Source organism: Pelophylax lessonae (genome assembly GCF_965119305.1).
Source record: "Pelophylax lessonae genome assembly, chromosome: 5".
NCBI classification, from domain to species: domain Eukaryota; kingdom Metazoa; phylum Chordata; class Amphibia; order Anura; family Ranidae; genus Pelophylax; species Pelophylax lessonae.
In genome coordinates, this window is record NC_138772.1 from 460,441,780 (window position 1) to 460,458,937 (window position 17,158).

At 42.1% G+C, this 17,158-nt stretch overlaps 1 protein-coding gene across 1 annotated transcript; it reads left to right on the forward strand.

Moving 5' to 3' along the window:
* The first annotated feature begins 814 nt into the window (after positions 1–814).
* LOC309555714 (myelin P2 protein-like) lies at positions 815–12,617 on the forward strand. Its single transcript, XM_082257773.1, has 4 exons — positions 815–971; positions 5,449–5,621; positions 8,597–8,698; positions 12,371–12,617. The coding sequence occupies exons 1-4, from the start codon at positions 899–901 to the stop codon at positions 12,425–12,427; spliced, it is 405 nt and encodes a 134-aa protein (XP_082113899.1). The 5' UTR covers positions 815–898; the 3' UTR covers positions 12,428–12,617.
* Positions 12,618–17,158: the final 4,541 nt, after the last annotated feature.

Sequence of the window (17,158 nt, forward strand, 5' to 3'; positions counted from 1 at the left end):
GAATCTTACCTAGGAGTGGGAGCGGGTACCTGTCAAAACCAGGTACCCACTCCCCCCCCCCCCCCAAAAAAAAGTTACAAATGTGGGAGTGGAGGAGGGGGAGGGTGTGAGCAAGCGGAGCTTCCTCTTTTGGGTGGAGCTCCGCTTTAAAAAACATTTTGAAAATAAACATAATAAAACTGAAAAAAAAATCTTACTAGTTATAAACAGAATAAAACTAAATAAACAAAATTCTAAAATAAGGAATTATAATTAAAAAAAAAAAAAACTTATTAGTTATAAAGAAACATAAAACTAAATGATAGAAGTAAAAAATTTCATAAAACAATCAAATCTTATTCGTTATAACATAAAATAGCTTAAAAAAATCTAAAAATAAACATAAGGAAATGGAAAAAGAATGAAATAGTATAAAAAATACTAAAAACTAAATAAAAAAGAAATCGAAAATAAGAAAAAATAGTCCTGTTAGTTATAAAGAAACTTCACTACAGAGACATATTAAATGTCGGGAAACTTCTGAACAGTCGCTATAAGCATTTTTTAATATAGTGATCAATGAGGAAAACCTGTGGTCAGATTGGAATAGATTTAGAACAGGGTGGAATATTCGTCAGATTTCAGCCAGGTAAAGCCCCAATCCGCCCAGGCTGAGCTAATCACTAATTGTAGCCATGGGCTCCTCGGGAAGCATCCAATTCCATCTGATGCTGGATGAAAGAGCTGAGCTGGTCAGCTCCTGACAATAAAGAATAGGCAGCGGGCGTGACCGCTCTTCTGACGTTCCCAGCTTCCCTCCCCAGCAACCGGTCAGCGGAGACCTCGGCCACTTTATAAAGCGGTGCAGCATCCTCCGCTGTCCCCAGCTCTCTCTGCATCTCCTGTAACCAGCATCATCATGGTGGATCAGTTCATTGGCACCTGGAAGCTGTGTGACAGCCAGGGCTTCGATGAGTACATGCAGAAGCTAGGTAAGCGGGAGTCTATGCTCTGTACACATTCTGCTGGCTGACAAGCGCTATATATGCGGCAGTGAGCGCTGCTGTGGCTGCGGAGAGGAGATCAGGAGGTGAATGTGTGATATCAGCCGCTTCTCATTTCCATGGACAGGGTCAATTTAAATACTATTTCCTTTTTGTATCATTTATTAAACTGTTCCCTTTTTTAGGATTTTTTTTTTTTTTTGTAGTTCTAAACTTGTGTATTTAAAAAAACAAAAAAAAAAAAATACATAAACTTTTGGCAGTCCAGGAAGGCTTTCTTTTTCTCTCTACCCCCCCCCCCCTTGCTTTTAACATAGCTAAGCTTAAATTTTTCAGCTATCTTACATTTTTATTATAGTGTGTGTGTGTGTGTGTGTGTGTGTGTATATGTATGTGTATGTGTATATATATATATATATATTAATCACTTCTTAGGTTTTTCAATGCTGCCTGCATCATGCCAAATTTTATAAACTGATCTTAATCCATTGAAACTGTCAGATTATTATTATTATTATTATTATTATTATACAGGATTGATTTAGCGCCTACAGTTTGCGCAGTTTACAACGTGAGGGCAGGCAATATGGTTTCAATACAGGAGGAATCTGAGGGCCCTGCTTGTTGGAGTTTACAATCAGATTATCTTGATCCCTCTGATTTCACCACTAAAAGTTGAAAATGTTTTAAATTGCAAATTGGTGGAGGCTTGGTATGGTAACCATGCATGTTACAATCTGACTGCACAATCAACTCCTAGTTTTACCAAAACGGTGTTATCTACGGATCTATCCAAGCTATCCAATCAGGCCAGCCCTTGCGCTACATAATTGCTGGTATGTCTAAAGCTGGATACACACTATCCAACTTGTGGTTAGATTTCCTTTCGGATTTACCTTTTCTATGTAGTGCAAGGGCTTGCCAGATTGCATACAAATTGAAAGTGTTTAGGTCTGACCTCCTATTATATGGTTTTGGTAAATCTGAAGGGGAAAAAAAATTTAAAGAAAATTTGTATAGTGTATGGCCCATTAGTCCCGGTTCACACATATGCAATGTCAGACAACGCATGTGATTCGCAGCGCACTGCTCTACAAATCACATGTGATGTCTGTGCAATGCGAATTCAGCCATACAGATTGTATGGCTGAATTTGCATCACATTCAGGCACAACTTGCGCAGGACCCTTTTTGGGTCCGCACCAGAATCGGATTGCATGGGCATTCACATTTTTTTTACTAGTAGCTGAATAAGTAGTGGGTGGTGCTAGTGCTGCTAATATCATCCAATCTATTTCACTGGGATTAATACATAGGATTTTTTTTTTTTTTTTTTTTTAAATCCTTAAAATAATTTTCAGGTCTTGGGGAACCCCTGCGAAAAAAAAATGCTTTATCTACATTTTATGGCAAACAGCTGTTGGATTGTTTAAAATGGAATATGACATAGAATATTTGGAGCTCAGCCTCAATTATTTTACAACATTCCCTTGCTCTATATATCCAATATTAATCATGAAAATTGAATAAAAATGCAGACTGCAGAAGTGTAGTGGAGAAAAGTTCCATCAAAGGTGGTGATTGGAGCCGTCCCACTGGCCGCATTCAGGGCAGTGCAGCCGATTCTGCACAGCTGTCTAATTCTGACATGCGTCTGAGTTTCCACCTCCATAGATTGCCTGCACGGGGGATGAAGATGCCAAAAAAAGGCTGGTGCCCATCTGAATGAAGCCCGAAGCCCATTGCATTGAAAAAACGCATGCATTTTTGTGCATTAAGGGCCTGTTCACACCACAACGCAGTGCAGGAAACTAATGGACTGAAATCGCATCACACAGAACTGCATGTTAATCGCACAGGGCATTCCGGTGTTATTCCCAGTGTGAAATGGCCCTCAACACACATGGCATGTTCTCTGCAGCTTATTAGATGAGGGGGCTATCTCCTGTAGCTCACCAAGACATGATTGAAGTTCTATTAGCCAAGCAGGTGGGGATGCCAGTTCATATCGTGCAGTGCAGGAACCGCATGCAAATATGAACAGGAATTGCATCGCATTCCTGTTCAAATCGCATGTGATTCTTCAGCAGTGCGACTTGAGCCTTTATTCTGTATAGCTCAAATCGCACCAAAATCGTGCAAAAGACCATTTTTTCTTTGGTTTGCATGGGTGTTCACACTGATGGAATACAAATTGATTGAATAGTTTAGCTAGGCCCTCACGTTGTAGCATTATGAGTTGAGTGTATGGCAATGTATGGTGAGCCACAGAGGAACTGGCGTCTTCATGACAAAAACCAATGAAGAGAGATTTTTCCGGTATGCTTGAAATTCTGTTATCAAACAATATTTAAAAGCAATCTTATACTGAACAGTGCAGTACTCTACAGTCTGAAGGAATACAGGGAATTTTAGTGCTACTTTATTAGAAAAGTAATATACAATAGATGTATATTAAGTAAAATATTTATTAAAGTGACACTAAATGATATTTTTTTTTCTCCATAATAATCTACACACATCCACTACTTGGCATCTACCTGGAATCTATTTTTTATGAATCCATGCCTTACTGCGTTTATCTGCCTCCTTGCAGTGCCATCCGTGAGCTCCCAAACCTCTTCTATCCCCCCCCCCCACTTGTTTGTTTGGTATGAGCAGTGCACATAAGTTAGTCATGTGCACTGTTCTATGCATGTTACAAATCCCATAATCCATCTCAGGAGCGAGCAGGAGAGAGTGGCTATGTTGCTACATATAGTGGGATCGTGGAAAAAGAACAGGAAGGATTTGGGGGAGGCCAAGGGCAATCGTTTTTTGTTAAGCAGGGTATAAACATTTTGTTCAGCTAGTGGGTTGAAACTCCGCTTGTGTGGCTGCAGGGATCTTTCCCGCTGCGCTATTGTGTTCTGACGGTGAGGGGGCGCTATTGTGTTCTGACAGTGGGTGGGGGGGGCGCTATTGTGTTCTGACAGTGGGTGGGGGGGGGGCGCTATTGTGTTCTGACAGTGGGTGGGGGGGGGCGCTATTGTGTTCTGACAGTGGGGTGGGGGGGGGGCGCTATTGTCTTCTGACAGTGGGGTGGGGGGGGCGCTATTGTCTTCTGACAGTGGGAGGGCGGGGCGCTATTGTCTTCTGACAGTGGGAGGGCGGGGCGCTATTGTCTTCTGACAGTGGGAGGGGGGGGCGCTATTGTCTTCTGACAGTGGGAGGGGGGGGCGCTATTGTCTTCTGACAGTGGGAGGGGGGGGGCGCTATTGTCTTCTGACAGTGGGAGGGGGGGGCGCTATTGTCTTCTGACAGTGGGAGGGGGGGGCGCTATTGTCTTCTGACAGTGGGAGGGGGGGGCGCTATTGTCTTCTGACAGTGGGTGGGGGGGCGCTATTGTGTTCTGACAGTGGGGGGGGGGCGCTATTGTGTTCGGACAGTGGGTGGGGGGGCGCTATTGTGTTCTGACAGTGGGTGGGGGGCGCTATTGTGTTCTGACAGTGGGTGGGGGGCGCTATTGTGTTCTGACAGTGGGTGGGGGGTGCTATTGTGTTCTGACAGTGGGTGGGGGGGGTGCTATTGTATTCTAACAGGGGGGGGCTCACTCCCCACCTCCAATACATTGATCAGTGCAGCATCAACTGATCGAATGCTGGCCTTCCAGCAGGACCTTTCGACAGAAGCTGGTTGTTAGACCGGCTTCTGTTGACTAGAGCTTTGGAGAAATTTCGATAAATGTATACCATGCTTGAAGAATACATGCTTGAATAAAGTTTTTAGTGTCGTTTTAATAATCCTAATTAATGTTTTGATAAAAAATAAAGTGGATTAAATGTGTTAACAACGAATATTCTTTTAGTGAACCTTTTGGTATACTTGTACATGGTTTTAGTTGGAGCTCTAGCTTGCAGTGGGTCATTTTCGAGGCTCTTGGTTTGCGAAGCTTGAAGTAGCCAACACTTACATTGGAACTGGTTACCCGCTTTGTGTTTTCTTGTATCACAAGAGGGTCTAGGATGTATAAATGATTCCAATATGTGAGGTACAAAACATGTTAGTGCCTGTGCAGCCCAGACCTGGGATTCTAATGATGGACATGCTGGCATCACAAATTGGTGTCTATTATGAGGGCTGAGAAGTCCTTTTCTGGCCCTCAAACTTTTAGGACCCTTTTAGATAAGGGGTCTCAAACTGGTGGCCCTCCAGCTGTTGCAGAACTACAATTCAAATGAGGCATTGCAAGGCTGACAGTTACAAGCATGACTCACAGAGCCATGATGGGACTTGTAGTTCCCCAACAGCTGGAGGGCCACCAGTTTGAGACCGCTGCTTTAGATGGAATGGTGTAAATTCTGACACACAATCCCTTTTCTCTTGGTATTCTCTCACCGTATATTTGACATGCACCTAGCAGTCAATAGAAATAAGACTTTCCTATACCTCTAAACAGTACCGTATAATGTTCTTTACTTTGCAGGGGTTGGCTTTGCCACAAGGAAAGCAGGTGCTGTGGCAAAACCAAATGTGATCATTTCTAAAAATGGCGATGAGATCTGCCTGAGAACAGAGAGCACCTTGAAAAACACGGAGATGAAGTTTAAACTTGGAGAGGAGTTCGATGAGACAACCGCAGATAGCAGGAAAACGAGGGTAAGTGTTACATGGCACTTCTGCTATTCCTTCTTTTTATATGCTACATATACCATTCTCAGCAGAGCTGCTATAGCTGCAAACGTGGATAATGCTTACCTCTTTGAAGAGTGAGATCTTTGCTTTGAAAGGTAAGCAACCTGCAAAACAAATCTCTGGAAACCTGAAACAGTCATGCCCAGTCCTGGTAATGTGTGAGAGAGACTTATTGCATGTCCCTTTTTTTAAATCCGAACTATTGCCTGCTGTTTAAAAAAAAAAAAAAAGTGGCGCAGCACCAAGTCCAATTCTGGAAATTTCTACAAAATTTCCCTTCCACTGCCCCTGCAAGAGTTAGTTTTGTTAACTCTAGGGCAGGGATCTCCAAAAACGACGGCCCTCCAGCTGTTGCAGAACTACACATCCTGTGAGGCATTGTAAAACTCTGACATTCAGACATGATTAGGCATGATGGGAATTGTAGTTCCTGAACAACTAGAGGACCATAGTTTGAAGACCCCCCCCCCCCCTGCTCTAGGGGATGAGGAACAAGGTGTAATATATCTTAGTCCTCACGCTGGCGGACTTCCTCCCTTTGTGTGACCAGTCCCCTGAGCACTTTAATAAGATGCTCCAGTCCCCCAAATTATGTCAAGTACTGCTTGTTCACCTCTCCCTCCTCTCCTCTAATATACAGTATATTTGAGGGAGTTTTTTTTTTTTTTGAGGGGTGTGGTTGGGGGTGGGTCAATATCTTTTGCTGAGATGTACACCTTCCAACTTGCATATTCCTCTAGGCATGAGTTTGCCTCCTGCCTACAACCTCCTGGGATATGTCAAACTTCCAAGGAGGTTGTTGGACTAATGTCACAGCACAACTTGGTGCAAGAGCAGTGGAGACCTGTCTGTAAAACCGGAAGTCACAGCCGGCTCCCACAGCCAAGATGGCGGATCTGAAGACTGCCAAAGAGCCGCCTCAGCTGAAGGCAGCATTGGAATGGGCTGGTAAAAAAAAAAACCCAGCAGCTACAGTTCTAAGAGAAATAAATTCTATGTAGTGCAGAGCTCATCGTATGTAGAATGCATGTGTCTTCTTGATGTTTGCTTGCCAGTGATAAATGAAACCTACAAGAGAGGTTTGGATATGATTGATGTCTATGAGAAGCTATTACAAACCGGAAAGTAAAAGGGGTTTGTAGGTCATAAAGTCAGGGGGTCCAGTACAAAAGCTATGTTTCGGTAAACCTACTGAGATAGTAGGTTCTATACCTTGTGTGAATCTCAAGGCCTAATTTTAATATGTGCTGAGAGATGGATGGATAGATGGATATCTATGAGTATGTATGCATGAAAAGGATGACAAGAAGCCAGGACTCAGATTATTGCGTCAGGTTACACTTCTGTTAGGAAAGGCGAGGCCTGGTTTAGCCCATGGCTGTAATATAGGAGTAGGGCAGAATCGGACACGAATAAAGGTGTTTTTTTTTTTTTTTGTTTTGTTTATAGGTAGCAAACACCTACAACAATATGCTGAGTTCATGGAAGAATAAAAATTATTTTTGACACTTTTAAAAGGGGTTTTAAAGTTCTAATAAAAAAAAAAAATATATATATAAAAAATCACCGCTTTCTGCTCTGCCTCCTCCTCTCACTGGAGCGCTGGGCTGTGAAGGGGGCAGGAGCGACTGGTTTAGGGCTCTCAGTGGCTTGCTGAGCCGATGCCGCTCCAAGCATATGGGTGGATCTCAACCCCAGTTTCTCGATCTTGCCTGAGTCTGGACCGGCTCTGATATCAGCAGACAGCAAACTTCAGCCCACTTGTCTGCTGTAAACAGGTCACAGGAGTGCAAAATGAACTGCACCCCTGTGATCTACAGGAGAAGTACAGCCAAATGAGCTTTAGCTGTACTTCTCCTACTTTAATACATTTTTCACAATAAGATAAAACTTTTAGTGCCTGTTCCCATACCCTCCTCCCCAAAAAATACTTACCTGAGTTCTGTATCAATCCAGGGCTATGCTCGTCTGCAGGTTTCCTGTCTTCTCACAGGCTTGGCTGAGAGCAGTGGAGGCTGTTGGCTCCTGCTGCTGTCAGTCAAATCCAGTGAGTGGAGGGTGGGGCTGAGCCGCGCTGTGTTAATAGACACACACAACCCAGCTTGGGATAAAGCCCACACATGTGCTACCATAGGAAGCGGCTTTCTATGGTGGCATACAGAGAAGTGGAGGGGCCCAGAGTGCCGGTGGGGTACCTCCAGAAGAGGTTCCAGGCTGCTTTAAAACCTAAATCCCAAATTGTAATATGGTGTGTTGTGTGTGTTTTTTTTTTTTTTTTTTTTTTTTTTTTTTTTTTTTTTTAGCTTAGCAGTCTTTAGATGTGGTGGCTGCATTAGATTTCCCTAAGGTGTTATCTCAATATAATCTGTGCATAATTCCCTGTCCCTGGGTGATGACCCTCACACCTTTGTATCTATAAAGGAAACCATGATTGCCACCTAGACTGGGCTTCAAATATGTCTGCCTTTGTCCCTCTCAATTTACAGTGGCTGATGGGATTAGTAGTTTACAGAAGGCAGAAAATGGTGGTTTTTGCTGTGGGTTTTTTTTTTCTGTTAAGCTTACAGGAATTGACCAGGACACTGCATCATGTGCTTTTTTGTACTTGTCTAGCTTGGAAAAATAAAATGAATTCAGCCAACACATCTACAGCAAGGACTAATAGTCTGCAATATTTTTTTGGGTTTAGTTACATTGTTTGTTTTCATTTGATTTCCTTTTTTTTTAACTTTTTTTTTTTTTTTTTTTTTTTTTATTGCTTGTCTGTCTGCTCTTCAAGGTTTTGTTTATACAAATCAGAACAAGCGAAATAGTGATTACTTGGCTTTTTGAATTTGCCTATGTCATGCATTCTCTATAGTCTGCAGACAGCTGGTGGTTTGGATGTGTTCCCTTCTATTGTTCTCTACTGTACACACTTTATCATGTTTGTATTTCAGACTCTTATAACCTGCAATGATGGAGTGCTAACGCAGGTGCAGAAATGGGATGGAAAAGAGACGACTATCACAAGGGAACTGAAGAATGGACAGATGGTGGTGGTTAGTTCACTTTACATTTTTATGTCCAGTTTGTTGTTTTGGAAAAGAAGTGACTATGCTCTTTACACGCCAATATAGTATACAAGGTATGTCTACTAAATAACGAGACTGATTCCACCTAGTAAACCAAGCAGTCAGAACCGATTATAACTGCATGCGTAGTAACCTTGAAAATGTTTGGACCTTCATGACAAGCAGCACACTATGACATTTAGTTGATTGTCAGTCGCCATTTAGTTTGGTTGTGTTTTTCTGTAGTGTGCCGAAAAAAAATGCTAAGTTTGGTTGGAAAACACCGTCCTTACCAAGAATGGGGGGAAAAAAGCTTGTCAAAGCAAGTCAAAATTCAAAGCCATGCTCATTGTGTTTTCCGATATCAAGGGTGTAATTTTGAAAGAATGGGTTCCAGAAGGCACAGCAGTTAAAAAGCATTGTTCTAAGGAAGTTTTGAGAGAGTCAGAAAAAAAAATGGCCGCAACTGTGGGAAAATGGTTTCATTCTTCACCAGGACAATGCGCCTGCTCACACAGCACTTTCTGTGAAGCAGTTTTTGACCGACAAGCAAATTACTACACTTGAACATCCTCCCTCCATATTTGCCTGATTTGGCACCATGAAACTTTTTTTATCTTTTCCCAAAAGTTAAATTGGACACGTTGAGTCCTTTGCTGCTGTAAAGAAGAAAACAGCGGATGTGTTGAAACAGCTGACATAAATTGATTTTCGCCATGCCTTCGACCAGTAGAAAACAAGACTTCAGCAATGTATTAGTGCAAATGGGGAATATATTGAAAGGGAAATTTGCACTACATATATGTTATTTAAACAGTCTCGTTATTAAGACACACCTCGTATGCACAAGTTATTAAAGCCAAATTTTATTCTGAATACAGCAGGCAAGGGTTGCAGGGAAAACACAATTTTAGTGTGGGGAAGGGATGGTCACTTCCTGTGTCAGTGACCATCGCTTCCCCTTCGCTTCTTTAGATGTCACAGGAAACAAAGTGAAGGAAATATCCCCAAAAGTGGTCAGACAAGTCATACAAACCTGCCAGAAATGTATAGCAATTTCATTCAAAAAAAGTTGGGTTATAATTTGCATTAAGTTATGAAGTCCTGTATATTTTAAAGTAGATGTGGCAGGGAGGTGACCTAGATGACCTTTCTCACTGCAGCAGGGAAAAGCCAGGTCACCAAATATTAATAAATATTTTTACAAGATGGGTAAAGTTAAAGTCATGAGCCGACGTTCACAAAGTAAACCGACGTTTTCAATTGTCCAGGCCAGGTTTGCAAACTGCCCTGAGATTTGAAAGGGAAAAAAAAGCTTAACATGTGTAAAATATATAAGCACACCAATCAGCCATAACTTTGACCACCCACCTAATATTAAGTAGGTCCCCTTTTTTTGCTGCCAAAACAGCCCTGACCAATTAAGGTATGGACTCCATTAAACATCTGAAGGTATGCTGGGGTATCTGGTACCAAGCTGTCAGTTGCAGATCCTTAAGTCCTGTAAGTAGAGAAGTGGGGACTTGTGGATCAGACTTGTTTTTCCAGTACATCCCACAGATGCTTAATGTATTGAGATGTGAAGAATTTGAAAGCCTAGTTAAAAGGTTGTAAAGTCAGAAGGTTTTTTATCTAATGCATTAGGATTAAAAAGCCTTCTGTGGGCAACAGCCCCCCTAATACTTGCCTGAGGTCCCTCTCTATCCAGCGATGTCCATGAGTGCCTCAGCCGTCCGGGACTCTCTCTCTCTCTCTCTCTCTCTCTCTCTCTCTCTCTCTCTCCTGATTGGCTGAGACACACCAGTGGCGCCATTGTCTCCCGCTGCTGTCAGTCAAACTCAGTTAGCCAATCAGGAGAGAGGGGGATGGAGCTGAACAGGATCTCTGTGTCTGAATGGATACAGGGAGCTGCAGCTTGGCTCGGGTGCTCCCATACCAAGCTGCTTGCTATGGGGCACTTGCTAAGGGGGAGGGGCCAGGAAAGCCAAAGAGGAGGATCTGGGCTGCCCTGTGCAAAACCATTGCACAGAGGAGGTAAGTATAATATGTTTGGTATTTTGATAGAAAAAAGAGACTTTACAATCCCTTAACACCTCACTCATAGTTGTGTTCCTCTAACTATTTTTGCAGTATGACAGGGTGTGTTATTCTGCTAAAGAGGCCACTGCCTTTAAGGCATACAGGGGTGTATATGTACATTTCCAACAACTCCCATTGCATGTCTACAACCTCTGATCACCCCCTTGTAGCATGTCTACTGTAAGACAGATTTCTGTAGCATTACATTCTCTGAATTTTGCTTGATCTTATATAAAATAAAAAGCTAGCTATACACTACAAGATTTTCAATTGCATGTTTGTTTGAGAATTCATTCGAAAATTCTTTGTTCATTTTATGACTGGACGAATGTCATTTATAAAGTACTTCAAAATTTAGTTTGCTGTTAACATTTTGGTTTTGGGATGAATTCATATAAATTTCCCAAATTAAAACTACATACACTGTTAGAAATTTTACAATTCGGCTCCTTTAAATTTTCTTGCCACTGTGACCTAAGATTAACATCAGTTTGACCCCAATAATGAACATTCTTAAAATTACAAACAAAATTCTACTAGTGTAAAGCCAGTTTAATTTGACTGTCAATGGCTAAACAGTAAATTAGTTGCCAGGGTTGCTAGTCTAATTTTCCACTTTATGGCAGAGTGATCTGAATAACTGACATCATGCTTATTTTCCGGAAGCATTTCATGGAATGTCCAAGATCTTATGGACAGTTGGGAATTGTGTCGGTAACAAAATATTATATCTGCAGAAATGTGGCTTTTTTAAAAAGTGAAAGGTGAAATCATGAGGGGGTGGAATGAAAGGACCCGAAGAGTGTAGACTAAAACCTCAGTTATATAGATGGTAAATATACGAAAGATAGCTGGCTAAAGCTTTAGTTTTTTAGTTTTGGATTTATTGAAAAGGTGTTCTATTTTATTTTTTTTTTTTTTTTGCTTGATATATCTATCCTATTACAATCTTGAAAATGTTGCATAAACTGGTTTTTCAGCAGGATGGTAAAACATTTTTTTGAAGTTTAACAGTCACTGACCATATCAATGTGGAGAGCTGTGGAATCTATTATTGCCAACATATATGAAGAGCACAACCGATAACTTTTTTAGTGAATATATGTCGTTTTTAATGTAGTTTTTCAGTTGTCTTTGTGGACTGGACAAAAATACGCTCATCTATGGTGAACCTAAAGATGGCCTTACACCTATAAAAAAAATTAATTAGACAAGTATTAGCTTGATTAACTACTAATTGAAAGGGGCAATTTGACAACTGGTTTTGACCAGAGTGAAAAGAAAATTGAAGGAAAAAAGATAGAAATTTTAGTGGAGTCTAATGAGAATACATTTCTAATCATTGAATTCACTCCTGGCCAAAAAGAAAAAAAATCATAACTAGTCTTATGGGTATTATCAAAGTTAATCTGGAAGTAGAGCAATCTATGGAAATTAAGACCTTGACATGGTACTGAAAGGAATAACCATTCTACAGGTGTAAGACTTGGTAAATAAAACCCACTGTACATAGACAAGTGCATGCAGTAGATAAATGTGCAGCATACTAGTCTAACCAATATCTTTTACTGTTAATTTCAGACCTGCACGTTGGATGAAGTGAAATGTGTCCGTCTGTACGACAAGGTGAAGTCCTAAATTTCAGTTTATGAAATAGACTGAAACAGGAACACTGCTCAGTTCAATGAGCCTCACTGATCTACACTACTCTGCCTGTGAATCTTTGTACTTATTAATCAGGAACTTTTATGAGAAATTGTACATGGAGGCTGTAGTGTACCCAATCTGAACCTGCTGTGACTCTCAAATAAAGTCCTTACACCCTGAATTAAGTGTAGCATGATCTCTGAACCAAAAATGTGTATTTGTGTATTTATTTAAATTTTCCAAACGGTTATAACTGATCAATTTGCACATATTGACTCTTAGACAAGCTATGAAAGAAAAATCTCAAATGCAAGCCTATGCCCACATCCTGCAGTTTAGAGCTAGGGCTATATGGGTATTTTTTATTAACTTAAAGCAGAACGTTACCCCTTGCTTTATTTTCCTCCAGCGGTGTGTGTCCAAGGCATTTGGGACCTATGGAAAACCCACAGCACGTCTGCACACATGCTAGGGATTCCTGCACGTGCATACAAATGCTGATAAAATGGCACAGACTCACAGCATCTGTATGCATGACAATTGCTCAGAACAGCCACAGACATGATGTGGGTCTCTGTCAGGTTCCAAAAAACTGTCAGAGCACAGTGCCATTTTTGTGCATTGATCTCATGGCACGCAAGCATCCCCTGCAAAACTGCCTCCTGGGACTGTATGATGTGACCATTAAGGAAGCAGCTGGGGCAGTGGCAGCCGGTCTATAGGGGGCGCCGCCCCCCCCCCAAATCTGTGTAAAAAAAATAAATAAATAAATAATAAAAAAATTCAATTTTCAGCCCACTAGGGGCACTGGACCTACTACGGTCTATGGGGGGGGGGGTTTTGCACCCCACGTGCGCCAGGCAGAGACGCCGATTGGTGGCCTTCTGGGTGTAATCGGGGCACAGAGCAATGCGCCCCGACACTCCCACTAGTGGACCAATCATACAGGACTCGGAGGACATCCCGAGTGATGTGACGCGTGGGGGCGGTGCGTGCGTCAGTCACTTACCGTCCCGGCGTCGCGTCCTCACCTTCCCGCCCGCCGTCAGACCAGAGAGGAGGGCCGGGGCGTGATTGAGGAAGAAGACAGAGGTCGTCTTGTCTGAGTAGTCCCGACTCCCGTCAGCAGCAGTAACACGCCAGGCACGGTGACGGCACCAGTGAGAGGTAAGTGAAGTGATGCCTCTGGGAGTCAGGGAGTTCACTGCTTTGAAGGGGGCAAGCATGCTGGTCTCTGCATTGATGGGGGCACGTCAAGCTGGTCACTGCATAGGGGCATGCAAACTGGTCTCTGCATTGATGGGGGCATGCTGTGGTCACTTTACATTGAAGGGGGCACGCTGAAGTCACTCTACATTGAAGGGGGCACGCTGAAGTCACTCTACATTGAAGGGGGCACGCTGTGGTCACTCTGCATTGATGGGGGCACACTGTACCTTGATTACTGAAGGCCCATTTCACACTTGTGTGACCTCAAGTCGCGCTATTTTTTTACCGCATTTTTTTGCAGCGAAGCAATGCCTATTCCATTTTCCTGTTTGCGCCCCCCCCCCCCCAAAAAAATTTTGAGCACCAGCTGCCACTGAGCTGGGGTGTGCATGTTCTTGCCAAGGTGAGATAGCAGGCAGTGCCTCCTTGTCATACACAAACTGTAGAATACTTTTTTGAAATATTTTCCAGTTCTGTAACAGGAAGGGCGAAATAACCAAAAGAACAGGTTCAAATAATGGGGTAAAGGTCTGATTAAGGGTGCTACTACAATCTCATGGGATGAGTTTTTGTATCACACTGATTTTGATTGCAACCTTAAGGGCTGATTTATATCTATGCATTGCGAGAATGAGCACTTATAAATAATGCATGCATTGGCACATTGTGGTGCCATTAATTTCAAATAGTACCCCAATAAAGCAACGCACAACAGTGTGATAAAAAATTCATATTGGGGGGGGGGGGGGGCCTTTTTTTTTTTTTTGGCATGCTACATAATGGGGAGATTTACTAAAACTGGTGCGCGTTGAATCTTGTGCAGTTGTGCATAGTAACCTATCAGCTTCTAACATCAGCTTGTTCAATTTAAGCGTTTCCAATAAAACCTGGAAGCTGCTTGGTTACTATGCACAGCTGCTCCAGATTTTAGAGTCTATTTACTAAAGGTAAATCCACTGAGCACTTGGAAGTGCAGTCGCTGTAGATCTGAGGGGAAGCGCTGCTGATTTCTATCATTCAATCATGTGGAAGCAAAGAATGCTGTTCATTTTCCTTGCATGTCCCCTTCAGATCTACGGTGTCTGCACGTCCAAGTACACTTGTAGTGCACAGTAGATTTGCCTTTAGTAAATAAACACCCCCCCCATGTGTACTAATGTAAATGGGCCCTTAGTGATTTATCTCCCCTCTTCTTCTCCTCCTCCTCCTCCTCCTCCTCCTCCATAGACTTGAATAGGCAGAAGATGAGTCACTCCTTAAGAGATTCTTGAGTAAATGTCTCTTCTTCAAGTGCACTCTTTTGAGGTTCATATTAGACTAATTTCCTAGTAATTATCAATCTCCTGCAGTGCCATAATGGCAATTTTAGTACTAAGAAATATTTTTCAGTCTGCGACTAAACGTTGCCCATTTAGCCTCTAAAGTGCATTCAATTTAGAATTGTGGAATGTGGGTGCAAGGTATGGAGCAGTATCTGTAGCACCTTGAGGTGTCTGCTAAAGGCCCAAAGTTTTTGCTTGTCATGTCTTTATTTACATCTGGAATTGCAAAATGGTTCCCGATGTCCTGTAGACAGACTGCCATGGAAACATCAAATTTATTTTTGGTGTGGTCTGACTTTGACACACAAGTTTTTACTCAATAAAAGTTACCAAAGCATGCACAGCCTTAGGAAACATTTATTTCACAGGATAACAAAATTGACAAGTGGGTATGCATCATGCTGTTGTCAGGTAAATCCTAAGGGCCCATTCACTCCAGTGCATTGCAGTAAGCAATGTTATTCCGTACACAACACACCAAAATGGTGATAATAGACCTGCAGAATATTATGTGATGCCGCACATCCCATTGTTTTATATAAAAACCCTGGATTCTTATGACTAGCAGAAAGGCTCTAGATCACATAAGTACGTCTTGAGGTGCCCATACAGTCAGTTGAGAACAATGCACTTTGCCACAAAAACATGGAAAAGGGGAGAGCAAAAGATGTACTGTACATTATCAGTCAGATTCCTTGTACCTGGGTGATACAGTGCATCTAGAAAGTATTCACAGCGCTTCATTTTTTTTCCACATTTTGTTACAACCTTATTCCAAAATGGATTAAATTCATTTTCCTCAAAATTCTATGAACTATACACATAATGACAACGTGAAAGAAGTTTGAAACCTTTGCAAATTTATTAAAAATAAAAAAGGAAAAAAAAATCACATGCCTCTGCTCAATACTTTTTTTTTAAAGTACCTTTGTCACCAATTGCAGCCTCAAGTCTTTTGAGTATAATGATACAAGCTTGGCACACCTATTTTTGGGCAGATTCTTCTATTCTTCTTTGCAGGACCTCTAAAGCTCGATCAGGTTGGATGGGGAGTGTTGGTGCACAGCCCTTTTCAGATCTCTAGATCGGGTTCAAGTCTAGGCTCTGGTTGGGCCATTCAAGGACATTCACAGAGTTGTCCCGTAGCCACTCCTTTGTTATCTTGGCTGTGTACTTAGGGTTGTTGTACTGTTGGACGATTAACCTTTGCTCCAGTCTGAGGTCCAGAGAGCTTTGGAGCAGGTTTTCATCAAGGATGTTTCTGTACATTGCTGCATTCATCTTTCCCTCAATCCTGACTAGTCTCCCAGTTCCTGCCACTGAAAAACCTCCCCACAGCATGATGCTGCCACCACTATGCTTTACTGTAGGGATGGCGTTGGCCAGGTGAGGAATGATGCCTGGTTTCCTCTAGACATGACACTTGCTATTCAGCCCAAAGAGTTTAATCTTTGTTTCATCAGAGCTGAGAATTTTGTTTCTCATGGTCTGAGAGTGCTTCATGTGCCTTTTCGGCAAACTCCCAAAAAAAGGCTGTTGTGCCTTTTACTGAGAAGTGGCATCTGTCTGGCCACTCTGCCATACAGGCCTAATTGGTGGGTTGCTGCAGAGATGGTTGTTCTTCTGGAAGGTTCTCTTGTCACCACAAAAATGCTGGAACTCTGTGAGTGACCATTGGGTTTTTGGTCACCTCCCTGACTAAGGCCTTTCTCCCCTGATTGCTAAATTTGGCCAGTGGCCCACTCTCTAGGAAGAGTCCTGATGGTTCCAAACTTCTTCCATTTACGGATAATGCTTATGGGGACTGTGCGCATGGGGACTTTCAATGCTGCAGAAATTTTCTGTGCCTCAATACAATCTTGTCTCGGAGGTCTACAGACACTTCCTTGGACTTCATGGTTTGGTTTGTGTTATGATATGCATTGTTAACTATGGGACCTTATATAGACAGGTGTGTGACTTTTGCAAATGCATGTCCAAGCATTTTTCTACAACTTGGAGTCCTCCGGTGGACTCCAAGTTGTAGAAACATCTCCAGGATGATCCGTGGAAACATGACGAACCTGAGCTCCATTTTGAGTGTCATGGAAAAGGTTGTGAATACTTGTGTGCATGTGGATTTTTTTTTTTTTTTAATAAAATTGCAAAGATTTCAAACAAACTTCTTTCACATTGTCTACTAAAGAGATTG